Here is a 16,254-nt window from a genome sequence, read left to right as displayed (position 1 = left end):
CTAGGAGCGAAATTACTAGATCATAAGGTACATTTACGTTGAACTTTTAAAGAAATTGACTGCCAAACTGTTCTCTAAAGTGGCGGTACCAGCAAAATATGAGAGTTCCTATTTTTCCAAATCCTCCTAATTCTGCCTCTTAATAGTTGTGCAGCCTTGAGCAAACTTTGGTTTCCTCTTTAGCAAAATGAGTGGCATAGAATGTTAACATTTGCTAAGTGCCTACTCTGTGCTAGACTCTGTGATAGGAGCACTCACATTCTTAGTCTCACCTCATTTTCCTCCCCATGAAATGTAGAGATGATTTTCTGTGTATCTGATGAATTTACTGAGGCCCAGAGGAGGTAGGTAAGTTAGTCATCACTGTGATACACGATGGTTGAAATACTAAATTATATCAAATAACATATACGAAGAGGCCTAGTAAAGTGTTAGGCACATAGAAGGTGGCTAATGAAGAGATTTTTATTTCTCTGCTTCTTCCCATCATCATTCACGTCTCTGATAAGTCTAACCACAGGGCCTGACTTACCCTAACCAGGTCTCACCATCTTTCTGATGATAGTCGCCTGTTATGAACCTGTCACTCTTTGGAGAATCTGAAAAGCCTTTATAGAATTTATCCGGCAGTCACAGCCTCCCTAGAGGCAGAAGCATCACAGAGCCAATTCCAACCCAAATAGCATAATCTTTGCTGCGCAAATGAGAGCAACTAGTTTAGGATGGGTTATGTCTTTTCACGATAGCTTTTATTTGTGTCTCTTTTCACAATGGAAGTAAATTTTTTTCCGAATCCCACAGAAGGGGGTTCTGGGGAAAAAGTATATATTAAGGTTGCCAAGCAGTTAATTGACTTGATTGCTTTGAAATGGACCCTGTTGGCTTGAAGATTGAATAAAGAGCAATAAGAAATGAAATCAAAGGGAGATAACACTCCCTTTGTCAAGTTTAGGAAAGTGATGTGGGTTAAATGGACAAATTCAAGGGTGTATTTTTTGAATATGTATTTTTTGAATATGAAAATTTATGTGACGTATAGTTATTATTTTAACTATACAGCATAAAGTGTTTTTAAATACCAGTAACTTGTCATTCATTGTCTTTTCAGGGAGATCCAGGCGTCAGAGGACCTCCGGGCCCCGCTGGGCCTCGGGGCTTAGGAACCCAAGGGCCCAAGGTGAGTCGTTAGGTCTGCGCTCTGTGTGAGGGTCAGGTACCGTTAATGACAACCGAGTGAACATTAACTTCAGAGTAAGTCCTCATCTTGGTGTTTGCTCATTTTTTCTTGATTACTGATGAAAAGTCTTCTTTTCGCATATCATGTGAACTTTCAGTAAATAGAACATTTAAGTTTATAAAGCTATTCTCTTCCCCCAAAGAAATTAGTAAGCCAGGCTCTCTTAAGAAAGTGGGTGCAAAGTCCTCAAAATATTTCTAGGCTCGTTGGAGGCTGTGCCATCATTCAGAAGCACATCTTTACTTTGGCCAGAGGTGCTTCAGGTGGCCTTTTAACAGGACGCCAGCCAATGTATCTATTGTGCATATGTGTGTAGGACACTGTCAGAACCTCAGTGCAAGGCGGTTTACTGTCTCCATGGAAGGTAACAGAAACTTCCTTTGGCTCTCTTTGCTCTTATTTCTATTTCTCTTCCTTTTGCCACCTTCAATTTGGTGATCATTCATCTGTTTATTCTTTTAATCCAGTGTTTCTCAAGGAGAGAGATTTTGTCCTCCCCTCTGCACCACAGGGGGACATTTGGGATCATTTGGGGGCGGGGGGGGGGGGGGGTCACAACCGGAGGAGGATTGTTATTGGCATCTAGTGGGTAGAGGACAGAGATGCTGCTAAATGTGCTGCAGTGCACAAGACAGCCTCTCATAATAAAGAATTATCCAGCTCAAAATGTCAATAGTGCTCATTCATTTGCTCAACAAATGTTATTTATTTATTCAAAAAGTGAGGTAGAGAACGAGCAGGCATGTTTATAGGGAAAACAGGTATCAGTAAGCCACCCAGCAGAAATTCAGATTTCAAATACATGTATCTATGCCCAAAATGCAAGGAAGTGAATTAGAATTCTGTTATCAGAGAGAAAAGCGGAGAGGCTTTATGAATCAAAGTTACTAAGGATCTCAGAATTACTAAGATTCTTTATCCTTTTTTTTCTTGTCCATCAACTACATTTGGGCCGTGGGCTATTTTTAACCTCATAGTTCACTTTATGTGGGTGAAGATTGCATCCAAGATGTCAGCTATTGTTATTGGGTCTATTTTTTTCTTCAGTGTCATCTTTCTGTTTAAATTTTCTTTCTTTTCTTTTTTTCTTTCTTTCTTTTTTTTTTTGCAATGAGCTGGTATTCCTCTTATCATCAGAAAAAATATAGCTTTTTTTTTCATACTGGAAAGAAAAAGTCTGACTTATACAGTAACTTACATTAACCTGGCATTTCTACAAAGCTTATTCCATCAAATAATAATTTGGGAACTTCTGGTGTAGTTAAACTAATCTCTCTATTGTGGGACTTCTTAGTGGCTTTAATATTTTAATATGTGGTAGAGATCTCCAAGGAGAGGCACATACCGTGGTGTAGAACATTTTCCAATCTCAGTTGGCCACAGAAATTTTTCCTTAAGAAATAGGGGGTCTACTTATATTATAAGGAATACACACTGGGAAATCATGCACTTTTTGCTTCATTTACATATTATCTCAAAAATTCAACACTGATCCACATTAATATCCACTGATTCTTTACCTAAACCCTGGTGAATGAGCATTCCATATTGAAATGGAGCAGTAGACGGCAAGGCTACACAGAACAGTGTGTGTGAGTGGTCCTCTCACCCCTGGTGTCTAGGGGTTGGGGGTAGGGCAGCTAAAGGAGCCCAAGCTGATGAAGCTACAGGGCCAGCACTTCTGCTTACACCAAGCAGCTCTGTCTTAAGTCTTCATTTATATTTGGATTATATGTACAATTTTTGCAAAGGATTCTGTGGCTTAAAAGGGTTAGAAAATCACTGCTATATATAAAACATGATATAGCTTATGGGCAGCATGGATGAAGGTCCTGAACAGACTGAAGTAAGAACAGAGCCAAGAGTAATAATACATTGTTTCTCCCTGATTCTTCTTACACTTGTCTGATTTCTCTCCAACAGGGTGATATTGGGCAGAAAGGTTTGCCTGGCCCTCCCGGCCCCCCTGGCTATGGATTACAAGGAATTAAAGTAAGTGAACCTGATTGCACTGGAGTCCCATCTCAGTCTACTAAGGTGATGGAGAAAAGACACTGTGGACAATATAAAATATGACTGTTATGAAATGAAGTTAATATAAGCTTAGACATTAAAATTGCATATAGTAGTTAAAGACACCATCCAGCCATGTAAAAATGGCGTAAGTGCATTGTTTCATGAGTGCGAACCGTAACATAAAGTGCTTGGTGAAAAATTTAACTGCTGCAGTGACTGGTTGTGCTGCTGCTGTGGCATCCCTGGTTCTAGGAAACCCTGAACACATGACGGGTCCACTCCCTTCCGCACCGCAGCAGCCTCTGGTCATTCCTGTGCAGTCCCCGCAGTTGCCTGCTGGCCCTGTGCTGCAGGGGCGCTCCAGCTCCCAAAGGCCTCAGAGCTTTTTCTCAACCGCAAATGTCTATTGATTGTATGGATTGATGGAGGGCTGTGGCTCTTTGGTCTCAAAACGGCCTTGGTGTTTTAGATTCACAGCAGAGGTCAGGGGGTTATATGATGCCACGATCTTGGTCCCATGTGAGCCTGCAGAACTGACCTTTTCCCTAGATATGGACTCTAGATATGCCAGTACTTCCCCAGGTTAAGTCATAAGGGACAAGGGATGGGGCTGGGTCTTGAGAGAAGTCCTTAATATGCCCATTAGTCCTTGAGGGGCCAGGACTTTATAGGGGCCAGGAGGAATCTACTGAGAGGGTGGGCCATTCTGGTTAAAAAGCCAAGTATGGGGACAGACAGAAATCTTCATTTCTACTCAGGAATCATTCCAGTTTCCCTCTCCCCCATCTTTAAGTTAGTTCCAGTGTTCTTTCTGCCCCAGTTTCCACATCTGAGTAATGGGGATAATGACAGTACTATGGTATTTCCTAAAGTTGATGTGAAGCATAAATGAGACAGTATGTATAATGCACTTAACACAGGCTTGGCACATGGTTGCATATGTAGTAAATGTTGTAGTTACTCACATTGTTACTCTTTCCTGCTCCTCTCCCCTTTCCGCTAGTACTTGTATTTCCCAGGATGAAAGTCCAGAACTCTGACATTCACGTGACTTAATGCTCTAAAACATAAAATATCAGTTGCATGAATTAGTGCAGGCATGGCTTCAGTATCCAAAAAGACCCAACATGTACAATGGCTCCAACACAATAGAGCTTTCTGTTCACAGAATAGGCCATGTAGGTGTTCCTGGTTAGTGGTCAATTTTCTTCCACATAAAATTTCAGAGAACCTCATCTTCTATTTATGGTTTCTCCATCTGCTGGGCCTACTTACCACTTACTCCCAGCAAGCAGAAAGAGAGAGCGTGCAAGAGGCACACTTGCTTCTTAAACATCTTGGCTAAGAGGTGACAGACATCACCGCTGACCACATTTTAGTGATGGGAACTAGTCTCACGGAAAGGGAGTATCACTCTGTGCCCAGAAAGAAGGGAATCAGAGGTTTGGTGAAGAGCTGGCGTTTACTGCCACAAATAATTTAACCTGTTTAGAGGTAAGATGAAAAAGTTACTTGTTGTTCTGAAGTATGTTGGTGGTTCCAGAAGAGAACAGGAAACAAGAGGGGTCTCCATGACAACTTCCAAGGTGCTTCATCACTCTCCTGATAGTGGGGACACAGTGACTTGGACTTTAAGAACTGGGGTTGGCCCTATCAGGTCTTTAATCCTATCTTGAAAAGAAAACCTTAGAGCCTTGGTATCTTCTTAGTCATTTCAACCAGCATCAGGAGCGCCAGTGGGTGATTTAGAAATTGTTTTGAGTAGACGGGCTGAGTACCAGGTAAGTAGCTGGACAAGGCTTGTGGTTGAGTGGGACCAGGACATTTTCCTTTTTGACTATCAAGTCAGGGTCAGAGGATGAGGGACCCTGAAGCCTGGTAGAGAGCTGTGGTTCCAAGGCTGGGGGAGGTGGGCATGGCAGCAGAGGAGGGAGGCAGAGCTGGCGTGAGGAGCCCTGCATCAACTCAAGATAAGGAGGACCCAGCAAAGAGGCTCCTGTGGGGAATAAGGGAGGGTGGGAATCCAAGGGGATTACTTGGGATGCCAGTGTTTGAGACCAGCAGGGGTGTGGTGGTGGGTTTTTAAAGAACTTAAAGTTTTATTTGTCAATTACAGTTTACATTCAATATTATTTTGTATTAATTTCAGGTGTTCAGCATGCTGACATTTTAAATTGTTCTGACTTTTTCTCTCCCCTTCCTTCATGTCTTCCTCTCACCCTCGTGCCTACTTCCCACTTACTCATATCATAAATGTTATATGTTTATTCCTTTTCACTCTTGTAACAGACATTGTCCATATAAAACCAAGTTGAGTGAAGGACTTAGATAAATTCCTCTTAGATTCTGCAACCATCTTGATGGTATTTCCCATGAATTTCACTGTTGAAAACTTATGAAAGGTATTTTATCTTTTCCCACCCATCAATGCTTAGTTAGACATTTCTGGTATACATTTTCTTCCTTCTCCTTTCAGCAAGGGAAGAGATACCTTTACTACTCAGAGCTTTGAGCTCAGGGAAAGAAGTAGGGCCATAATACATTCTCGAAGTTTCATGCGTTATCTTCTTCGAGCCTCACCAGCCTGTGGGGTAGGCTCTAGGAAACAGGGCACAGAGCTGTTACATAAGTATCCAGGGTCACTCACAGCTACCTCTCCAGGCAGCCTCCCTGAAGAAATCACATGTTGGGTAGTAAATGTCAGAGAGAAGGAGATGATCAGCTTGAGACTTTCAAAAGGAAATGCCACTCAAAATTTTTATTTGCATGTTGGATTTAAAAGTTGGCCCTTCAAGATAAGAGACATATGCAGTGAGGTCTCTTTTCCTGATAATCTAGATTGTTTAAGAGAAAGAAGTATGAAGAGCACTTCTTTTCCCTTGAGTGCAGTTCTGTCAGAAGGCAGGGTTGGACTTAGCGACCTTTTGAAATCACTTGGGAGGCACAAGACCAGGAATTACAGCCGGATCTGGGCTGGCATGTGGAGCTGGCCTGGGTGAGGCTGTAATCACCCCTTCAACGGCTTATCAGGTCCTTTCTGGTTTGGCTCCTTTGTACTGCAAACCTCTGTGACGAGTCAGTGAGTAGCCAGCCAGCACATCTGTTTTTATTGCTTTTCCAAATACCGTAAGAACTTTACAATTATTGGCTTTTTATTAGTAGTGCCTTTGCTTATCTAGCTCCAGGTGGGAAATGAGGTAAATTACCTGTTCAAGGTCACTCAGAAAATCCCTAATGAAGCAAAAGTTATGCAGTTTTCTGGGTATGTTGTGGCTCAAACTGTCAGGCTATGATAAAGATAGCCCAGTATACTTTTTCTTTTATTTTATGAAAAATTCTTAAATCATAAATTTTTCAGAAATGCTTTGCATATTATCAGAGCCCAACCATAGGCCCAAAGTGTGTGCATTCTGCCCTATAGGGGAAAGCCAAACAGTGAGAAGAGCCCAAGTACTGAAATGGAGAGAAACAGGCAGAAAAATTACCTGCCTCTGAGACAGAGAGGGAATTAGGAGGAAAAAGAAAGAATAGGAAATGGGTTATGATGACTTTTTAAAAAATGTTTTCATTTATTTTAGAGACAGAGAGAGATAGAAACTTTTGATTTGCTGCCTCCTGCAAGCCCCCTACTGGGGATCTAGCTCACAACCCAGGCATGTGCCCTGACTGGGAGTCAAACTGGTGACCTCTTGGTTCATGGGTCGATGCTCAACCACTGAGCCACACCAGCTAGGCATGATGACTTTTTAAAGACACTGTAGTTAGTAATGCTTTTGTTCTTACACTCTTCTATTACCTGAAATTAATGTACTTATTGTCTTTGGTTACATTTTACCGGTGTTCTACTTCCATCCTTTTATTTCTTAAAAGATTATTTTTCTAAGTATAGAATTCTAGGTACACAGTTTTCCCTTTCAGTACATGGAAGATTTTCCTGTCATTTAGTCTCCATTACTTTTCTTGAGAAGTTGCTATTCCTTTGGTGATAATTTGCCCTTTTCTCTGGTTTTTAATGCTTTCCCTTTTTTAAAATTTTATTTTATCATTGACAGTATCACAGATGTCTCCCATTTTCTCCCTGTCTGTGTCCACGGGTTATACATATATGCATAAATGTTCTTTGGTTAATCTCTTCCTGCCCCCCCCCCCTCACCCCCTGCTGACCCCCCACTCCCGCACTGAGATCTGTTATTCTGTTCCATGAATCCATACCTCTGGACCTATTTTGTTCATCAGTTTATTTTGTTCTTCACATTCCACTTCTAAGTGAGATCATGTGATATTTGTCTTTCTCTAACTGGCTTATTTTGCTTTGCATAATCGTCTCCAGGTCCATCCAGGATGCATTTAGATGTAGATTTCATTTTATTTATCTTTTTAAGATAAATAAAATGTATTTTTGTTAATTGTTTTTGGGAAATTCTCTGCCTTATCTTTACAATAAGTAACTGGAAGCAACCTGCCCTAGTTTCCCCATGTCACACCCTCTCTGTCTTTCTGGAACTGCAATTAGTTAAACGTTTTTATTGTTGCATATCTGTCCTTTCATATTTTCACTGTTGTCTTTCTGAGTCACAGTACAGCTAAGATTTTTCCAGTACACTTTTCAGTTTGCTAAATCTTTTTTCAGCTGTGTCAAATTTATTGTTTAGTCAGTCCATTTAATTTCTAGCTTCAATTATATTTTTCATTTCTAGATGTTCTTTTTTAGCTTTTAGAATCCACATAGTCATTCTATATAGAGTTTTCTTTCAGAAAAATAAATTGAGATAATTTCCCTTCCTTGTTTAAAAAGCTTCTAAAGTTTTCCTGTAATATTAAAAAAATTAAAACAAAGAAAGAAAAAAAGAGAGAAAAAGCTCTAAAGGCTGTATCTCATCTGGACATTGCCCACCTCTTTGACTTTTTCTTGCATCTCTCTTTTTTCCCCCCAGTGGTTTTAAAATTAAATTTATTGGGGTGATATCGGCTATATCACGCAATACAATCATGGCACCATGGTTTTCTTTCTGTCATTCCTGCTGTAGGGCCTTTGCACTATTGTTTCTCCTATTTGAGCATTTCACATAGCTGGCTCTTTCTCTTCATAACTCTTAGCTTAGATCTTATGTCTTTAGAGAGAGACCATCCCTAACCACACCATTCCAACCCTATCCCATTCTCAATCATTCCATTATACTGTCCTGTTTTATTGCTTTCATAGCACTATCACCATATGAAAATACTAGAGGCCTGGTGCATGAATTTGTGCATGGGTGGGGTCACTCGGCCTGGCTGGCAATAAGGGCCAATCAGGGCCATCTTGCCCAGTCCCAATCGGGTCGGCCGGCCGCGGGAGGTTGGCTGTGGGAGTGCACTGACCACCAGCGGGCAGCTCCTGCATTGAGCATCTGTCCTCTGGTGGTCAGCGAGCATCATAGCGACCTGTCAACTTAGGCTTTTATATATAGAGATTTGTTTCTTTGTTTACTTGTTTATTATCTGCCTTCTCCCGGTGGAAAAAATAGTTCTTTGAGAGCAATGGCTTTGTGACTTTTATCCATCTCTAATTTCCTAGCATCTAGCAGAGTGTCTGACATATAGTGGGCACTTAACAAATATTTGTTTAATAAATAAACAACATAAGGACTAATTGAATGAATGCATGGAGGTTGGTGAATGATGGTAAAGTTGCACCTGTAACCATATTGTTGACCCACAAAACGATTCATTTAATTCAATAAACAAGTATTAAATTTCATCATTAAGAGAACTCTAAATTTGTGAAATAACTTTTTCCCTAAATTCTAGTGTTTAGTAGCAATGTACCTTATTCTTACAGGTTGGTATACTTGGCTGACCTAAGAGGTCTTAGAAGTGTTAGATCTGGTTTCTTGAAAGTATATCTTTGTGATTAACTATTACTACATTACAGCAGGATCACAATGAATGCTATAAAAGTAAACATACTTATATGATATAAATAAACCAGAGGATATTATATCTGATGTTTCTTTTATATGCTCAGTGGATTCTGCCCAGTGATAATCAGAGTATATATACAAAAATTATTGATTGAGCTGATCTAGGTTTTACTTTTAAAGACTCATATTAATATATTAAAATAGTCTCTGAGATATAAAGGACAGCATAGGGAATATAGAAAAATATATTCTAATAATTATGTTTGTTGCTAGGTAGGTACTAGAGTAGACTTATCAGCGGGATCACTTCATAAGCTTTATAAATATCTAACCAGGAGGCTGTACAACTGAAACTAATATAATATTGAATGTCAACTGTAATTGAAAAATAAGAAAATTAAAATTAAAAAAGAGCTAAGGGGAAGGAAACATAACCCATCATTGCTTGTCACCAGATCAGCCCCTCATTATGTAATATCATTACATGTTCCATGGGCCTCGTAAGTTAATAATTAAATTAGAAATAAATGAGAGACGCAGTGCTACCCAGTTGTTAGATTTTTACAACTTTGTGGTTTTAACCAGGAAGTTTAAGCCTTGGAAATGGACGGATTTTCTTGTGAGTTCATATTTGTAGAGACAACATTTAAAGAGTAGTACCAACACATTATCAATTCCTATTCATTGGGGTAAAGAGAATGAGCTTTTATAAGCCTTTTTTCTTCTTCTGGCATATGCAATTATAACTTTAAACAGTAGCTCTTAAATTTCAAAGTGGAAAACAGATTTCTAATCCATTAGAATATTAGTCTTCTGAAAGTTCTCCAACAGGCTTCTGTTGGTTTTTAAATGAAATATGATGAGTCAATAGCTCCCATTGTGATTATTATACCAGTTTTAGAAAGAAATAAATCGTCCATGGACCTCAATCTGTCCTTCCTTCTTTAATTACCTTACTGTGGTGAATTCCTGCAGTAAACACATTTGCTGTGTTTTCTTGCTGTGTGTATACATAAAAGATAGTGCACACAGACTCTGCCAAGATTGTGATGAATAATGCTAATATGTCTTTCAATATAGATCTGTTTTTGTTCTGCCTGTACAGAAAATAAGTTTATATTGAAGTTTTAAAATCAGAACTTCTTTCTGCTCAAAATTAAGGATACTGACCCCAATATTCAGTCTTAGCTAGTTATATAAAATTTTAGTTTGGCAATTCATTCATTATGTATTTAATGAGCATATGTAAATATGCCAGGCTCTGTTCTAGGTGCTTGGGATGTATCATGAGCAAAAGAAACAAAGATTTCTGTCTTTATGGAAGTTGCATTCAATTGGCAATAAATATAATAGGTACGTTATATTATATGTTTGAAGATGAAAACTGCTATGGCTGAAACAGGAGAGCAGGGTAAGGGTGTGATGAAATTTTAAGAGGGAAGGCCTCATGAGATAATAACATATGAGCAGAGACTTGGAGCAGCGGAGGGAATGATCCTTGTGGATTTCTGAGGGAAGAACAGTTCAGGCAGAGAGAGAAGCTCATACAAAGGCAATTTGATAGCAGGAGGATGCCTGGCACGTTCACCTAAGAGCAAAGAGCCTTGTGTGCTGCAGATGAGGTCAGGGAAGTAACGGCCGTGAGGTTGGAGGAGGGCCAGTTCAGGCATAGCTGTATAGGCACTTGTAAGGACTTTGGCTTTTACTCAGATTAAAGTGGGGAGCTATTTTCTGGGTTGTATCCCACAGTGTGATATGGTCTGATTTACTTTTTAAACGAATAACTGTGACTGCTGGGCTGAGAACCAGGATTGAACGAAGAGGCTATTCAGGAACCCAGGCAATTATAAGTGGCATTTGAAAATCCAAGTTTTATAATCTAGTTCACATAAATTTAACTCCCTAGGAAAGGGTTTATATCTAGTGACCTGTGTCTAAAAACAGAAACATATAACAGAAACACTCTGACAAAATTGGTGCCAGATACATAAATCTGATTGCAGGTCTACCCAGTGAATTTCAAGCTATTGAACCACACTGAATTATATTCTATATCTGGACTGTAGTACACAAATAAAAAACCCTAACCCTAGATTCAGTTTTCATTATGCATTTGGAGAAAACAAAGGTGGAATTTTCCTCTCTCTCTTTGCTTTTCTCCTTTTCCTCTCTCCTCAATCTATGATAATTATATGTTGAGACATTATAGGTGAAATTATGTGGTTTACGACATACACATATGACAGAAGTACCATTTGTTATTACCTGACTTGCCTGCCAAAGTCCAGTAAAAGAAGTATCTGCCTGCTATTGGACATTAGAAAACTTTCTGGTATCTACTTCTCAATAAGCTAAACCCTCATCGATAGTAAAGATGTAGATATAAATATATTTCAGAAAATCTACTTGATAATTTAAAAAAACTTTATACATTTTTATATCAAGAAAATACATCTAAAGTGTCTTTAAATGCACCCAAAGAGATCAGCTTCAAAAATTAGCAAGGCCCCATTTGATCTGGACACCTTCTCAACCCCTCAGCTCTCAACAATCCAGTCATTCTGAAAGTCTTTCAATTTCCTGTGAAAGCCGAGTTTCCTGATGCTTTAGCCTATGCTGTTCCCTCTTCTCGGATAAGTCCTTCTCACCCCCCACTTCCACCGGTTCCCTCTTACTCATATTACGTAGGTTTCCTCCAGAAGCCTTTCCTGGTCTCCTTAAACCTGTGTTTCCTTTGTGCTTTCATGGCACACTGAATAATAACTCCTTTCATAGACCTTTGCACATGATATGGTAAGTGTTTGCTTTCTTATCTAAACACCAAACTCTGTGAGATATATGAGATTAGCAGATGTCTTGTGTTTATTTTTTGTTTCCTGTGAACCTAACACATGCCTTGCATGTATCTGGTATCCAATAAAAATGAATGAGTCCTGTCTATAGGACTCATTCACTTAGTATTTACTATCTTTCAGAGCATTCATTCAACAAATATTAGTCAGCAACTACCATGTGCTGGGCACAGTGCTAAGTGCTGGGGAGAGAAGTGACTATAATGGCTAAAGCACCTATACACGGAGATTAGATTCTGTGGAGTTTCCATTTACATTCCTTTAGATCCAGTTAGTAAAAAAATAAAATCAAACATACAGTGGAGGAGAAGAAAATAGGGATCTGTGGGTTGAGTCTTTTGGTGCTTTACCTTGTAAAGGATAAGATGGCTTTGTGTAATATTTCGACCAGATATTTTTTTTACTCTGAGTGAAAGCTACAAGTCTACATAGTCTGATTATCTAAACATCTTTATAAAGCAATTTGCTTTCCATCTGAGACATCTGCTACATACATTCTCTCACATGTGACCTGAGTAGCGTAATGTCTTTGTGTTGAAAGTATTGGGTAAAGTGGTATATGTCATGGAACTTGGAACCAGTAAGATTGAATCCATGTATCACAAATCAATATTATCCCATTGCTTCTGAGCCATAGAATATCCTATATAATAAAAAGGCTAATGTTCAAATTGTCCCCTTGGGAGTTCCACCGGGAGACTGGCAGTTCAATTGCTTGCTATGTGAGCTGACCACCCGGGGGCAGCGTGGAACATGGCAGGCGACCAGGGGTGGTGCGCTGGTGGTGAGGGAAGGAGGAGGCAGGGAGGCCGGGAACCTGATCGGCCCTGATTGCTGGCCAGGCCTAGAGACTCTACCTGTGCTTGAATTTCGTGCACCAGGCCTCTAGTATATTTATACTTTACCACTTCTCATTGTATAAGATAATGTCATTGCAACCAGTCCTGGCAAGAGAAAACAAACTGTCCTCAAGTTTAACCCTGGTTACTTTGCTGATGAAATCATGAACTGGAACTAAATAAAATCAGCCAATGTAAAAAAGTTTCCCAGAGTAACCAACTGTGTTGATGGTAGATTCTAAAGTATAAATTAAAGGAACAAGAGACTTTGGGCAACGCTTCTCCCACTGGGAGAATCCTTTTACCACCTGCTTTCACTTTCTTTGTCAAAAATACTCCCTTATTGGCTATATTCTTTGTCCTTTAAAAAAATTACCTTTATTGTTAAAATATTACAGATGTCCCCTTTTTTCCCCACTGACCCCCTTCACCCTACCACAGCTCCTCCCTTCCACCCCCCGCCACCCCACAAGGCCTTCATTGCACTATTCTACATTCCATGCTACATGTTAAAAAGTGGGATAGAAGCGCAGGCAGTGGGTAGCAGAAAATTTGCTGGTACTTAATTAGGGATTTGGCATACATGAAGAATGCAGAGAGTCACCAGGTGAAAGGGCTTTGTACAAAGAAGTAACCTGACATAAATCATGTTTTAAAAGGATGGTTCTGGCAGTATGTAGCAAGTAGACTGTGGGGCACAAAGGCAAATAAAAAGTTGAAATTGCCCTGGCTGGTTTGGCTCAGTGGATAGAGCGTCAGCCTGCACACTGAAGGGTTCCAGGTTCGATTCTAGCCAAAGGCACATACCTGGGTTGTGGGCTTGATCCCCCAGTGGGGTGCGTGTAGGAGGCAGCCAATCAATGATTCTCATCATTGATGTTTCTATCTCTCTCCTTCTCCCTTCCTCTCTGAAATGAATAAAAATATGTTTTAAAAAAAGTTACATAGAAAGATATTGCCAAAGTGCAGGTGAGAGATGGTGATGGTTTAGACCAGGATGATAATGGTGGAAATGGTAATGGGTGGTTGGATTCTGGATTGGATGTCAGGTGTTTGATGAAGTTAAGATACTAGGATTTTGGGGCTAACCAACTAGAAGGATGGAGTTGTCATTTTCTGAGATAGGAGAGTCTAAGGAAAATGGGGGATGGGTTAGGTGTGCAAGAAATCAGTATATAATCTGAAATTTAGATTTGGACAGTGTAAAGCTAAACCTTCAGTGAAGCTATCATGTAGGAATTTGGGAACAGAAACCTAGAGAACAGGAGATACAAATTTAACAATATGTAGATAGTATTTAAAGTTTTATTGTGGATGAGAACATGTGGGGAGTGAATGTAGACAGAGAAGAAAAGGGATCCAAAGAATGGGCCCTGGGCCCCTCTCCATTTGGAGGATTTTATGATGAAGAGGCCATAGCAAAGGAGCCTGGGAAATAGTAGCCAGTGGGGTGGAAAACCAAGAGAAAGTGGTTCCTAGAAGCAAGGGAAGAAAGTGTTTGAAGGAGGAGGGCATGGCCTATTACTTTCAATGCTGCTGATTAGAGGAAAGCTGAAAAGTGATCATTAGACTTGACATCATGAAAGTCATTGGTGACCTTGACAAGAGCTATGTACCCTTACCCACACCCCCACACACCCACCCACACACACAAATATACTTTCGTGTATACGCACACACATTCACACCGACAGAATAAAACCTATGAAAAAGTCTTAACAATTGATGAGTCTGGGTGAAAGAACTATGGGAAATATTTATATTATTGCTATTCTGTGACTTTAAAATTATTTTAAAATAAGTTTTTAACAAGAGTTAATAGTGAGAAAGGAAGTGAAGACAGAGCATGCAGCAGCACTTTTTGAAAAGGAGAACATGGAAATGGGAAAAATGAAATGATAGGTGAGATTAAGGGGAGTTTTTATTTAAGATGGGAAGACATTACAGCATCATGTAGGCCAATGGGAAAGATTTAGTAAACAAAAAAAAATATTCAGATGCCAAAGAAAAAGGAGTTGCTAGGAGGCATGCCCTTGATCTTTTTGAATGAGAAGGGGCTTCTACTAACACCTCTCCCGTCCAACACAAGAGTCTGTTCTACAACATTCTCATGGGCACCTGGCCATCCAGTCTCTCCGTGGACACTCCAGGAAGTGGAAGCTTTTTTTCTTTCATGTATGTTTTTTAATAACCTTGTAACAAATTCAAGAAGCTCTGTTACTTTTTAAAATGAAAATAATGCATACTTGCATTACATCTAAATACCTCATAATCATGCAAAGTTGTGAAAGTCTCCTCTCTCCTTCAGTCCTACCCTTTAGAGGTTGTCCCTATTTGAAGTGTGGTGTGTAGCTTTCATATTTTTGATAGATGTGTAAACATGCACATAAATAGCATGACAGCCTTCAAAATCATTCCATGCAGAATTTCCCCAACTTCCCACCCCACTCCACCTCCAGTTAATAGAGCATGAATAGCCCTCCAAATCAATACATAAAAAATGTACTATGTTTTTAACAGCCATGTAGTAATCCATAATGTGGATGTATCATAATTTATATACTTCCCTTCCTTAAATAATGCTGCAGAGAACATTCTTGTATTTACTACACTTGTAGTAGTGTTTCCATTTCATGGTGTTTTAAAAGGCTTACTCTATAGCTATAATTGGTAGACTTTCCTTCTTTATATAGAACTGAAATCTGCCTACCTGTGAATTTTTCTGCTGCTACTAATCCTTTGATGTGGTTTTCTACTTTACTTTGAGCATGAGTCTAGGCTTATAAAAATTTGTAAATACTATTTTACTATACATATATTTGTCTCTTTAACTATTAAATTTTAACTCATGTTTTCTTGCTTGAAGCAAGTATGATGCAATTAAAACCTGAGTTAACTGTTAATAACTGAATTTTCTTGAAAGATATGTTTTTATAGGAGACTGTAACTTTGTGGATATTTTTACATTTTTTCCATCTGTTTTTTTTTTTTTTTTGCTTCAGAAATGCCAACTATATCTGTGTTATATAGTATTTCAAGGCCAACTCCTAATGTCATTAAGCAGTTTATGAAGACAGTCTAAAAGGGTGTTGCAGGAAAAATCAAGAGGAAAGTTTCCGTTATGAGTGCTCTGCCCCTCTGAATGAGCATTTGAGTTGTCAGGAACAGTTCCTATAGTGTTAAGTTGGAAGCCATGAGAAAGGAAAACAGGGCATATAAGTGCCTGAGGTTGAGGACTGCCTATAGAAACTATTAATGATAAGACTTTACTACACTTTTATTTTCCCCAGCTTTTTAAAATTAATTAAATTTCGTTATTTTATTAAAAATATACTTGAATATATGTATCATTTCCTTTTAAAACAAATGTATTATTTTCAACTATTGTTTTTATTTTTTATTGTGGT

At 39.2% G+C, this 16,254-nt stretch overlaps 1 protein-coding gene across 1 annotated transcript in view; it reads left to right on the top strand.

Moving 5' to 3' along the window:
- COL28A1 (collagen type XXVIII alpha 1 chain) overlaps positions 1-16,254 on the top strand; it is a 135,129-nt gene that overhangs the window by 84,990 nt on the left and 33,885 nt on the right. The window contains 2 exon segments of the mRNA XM_014452430.2: positions 1,109-1,177; positions 3,161-3,229. Coding sequence (XP_014307916.1) covers positions 1,109-1,177; positions 3,161-3,229 — 138 coding nt within the window.

This window comes from Myotis lucifugus, unplaced genomic scaffold (genome assembly GCF_000147115.1).
Source record: "Myotis lucifugus unplaced genomic scaffold, Myoluc2.0 scaffold_15, whole genome shotgun sequence".
Taxonomy (NCBI): domain Eukaryota; kingdom Metazoa; phylum Chordata; class Mammalia; order Chiroptera; family Vespertilionidae; genus Myotis; species Myotis lucifugus.
The sequence above is the reverse complement of the archived record's forward strand: the minus strand, read 5'-3'. Positions and strand labels throughout refer to the sequence as shown.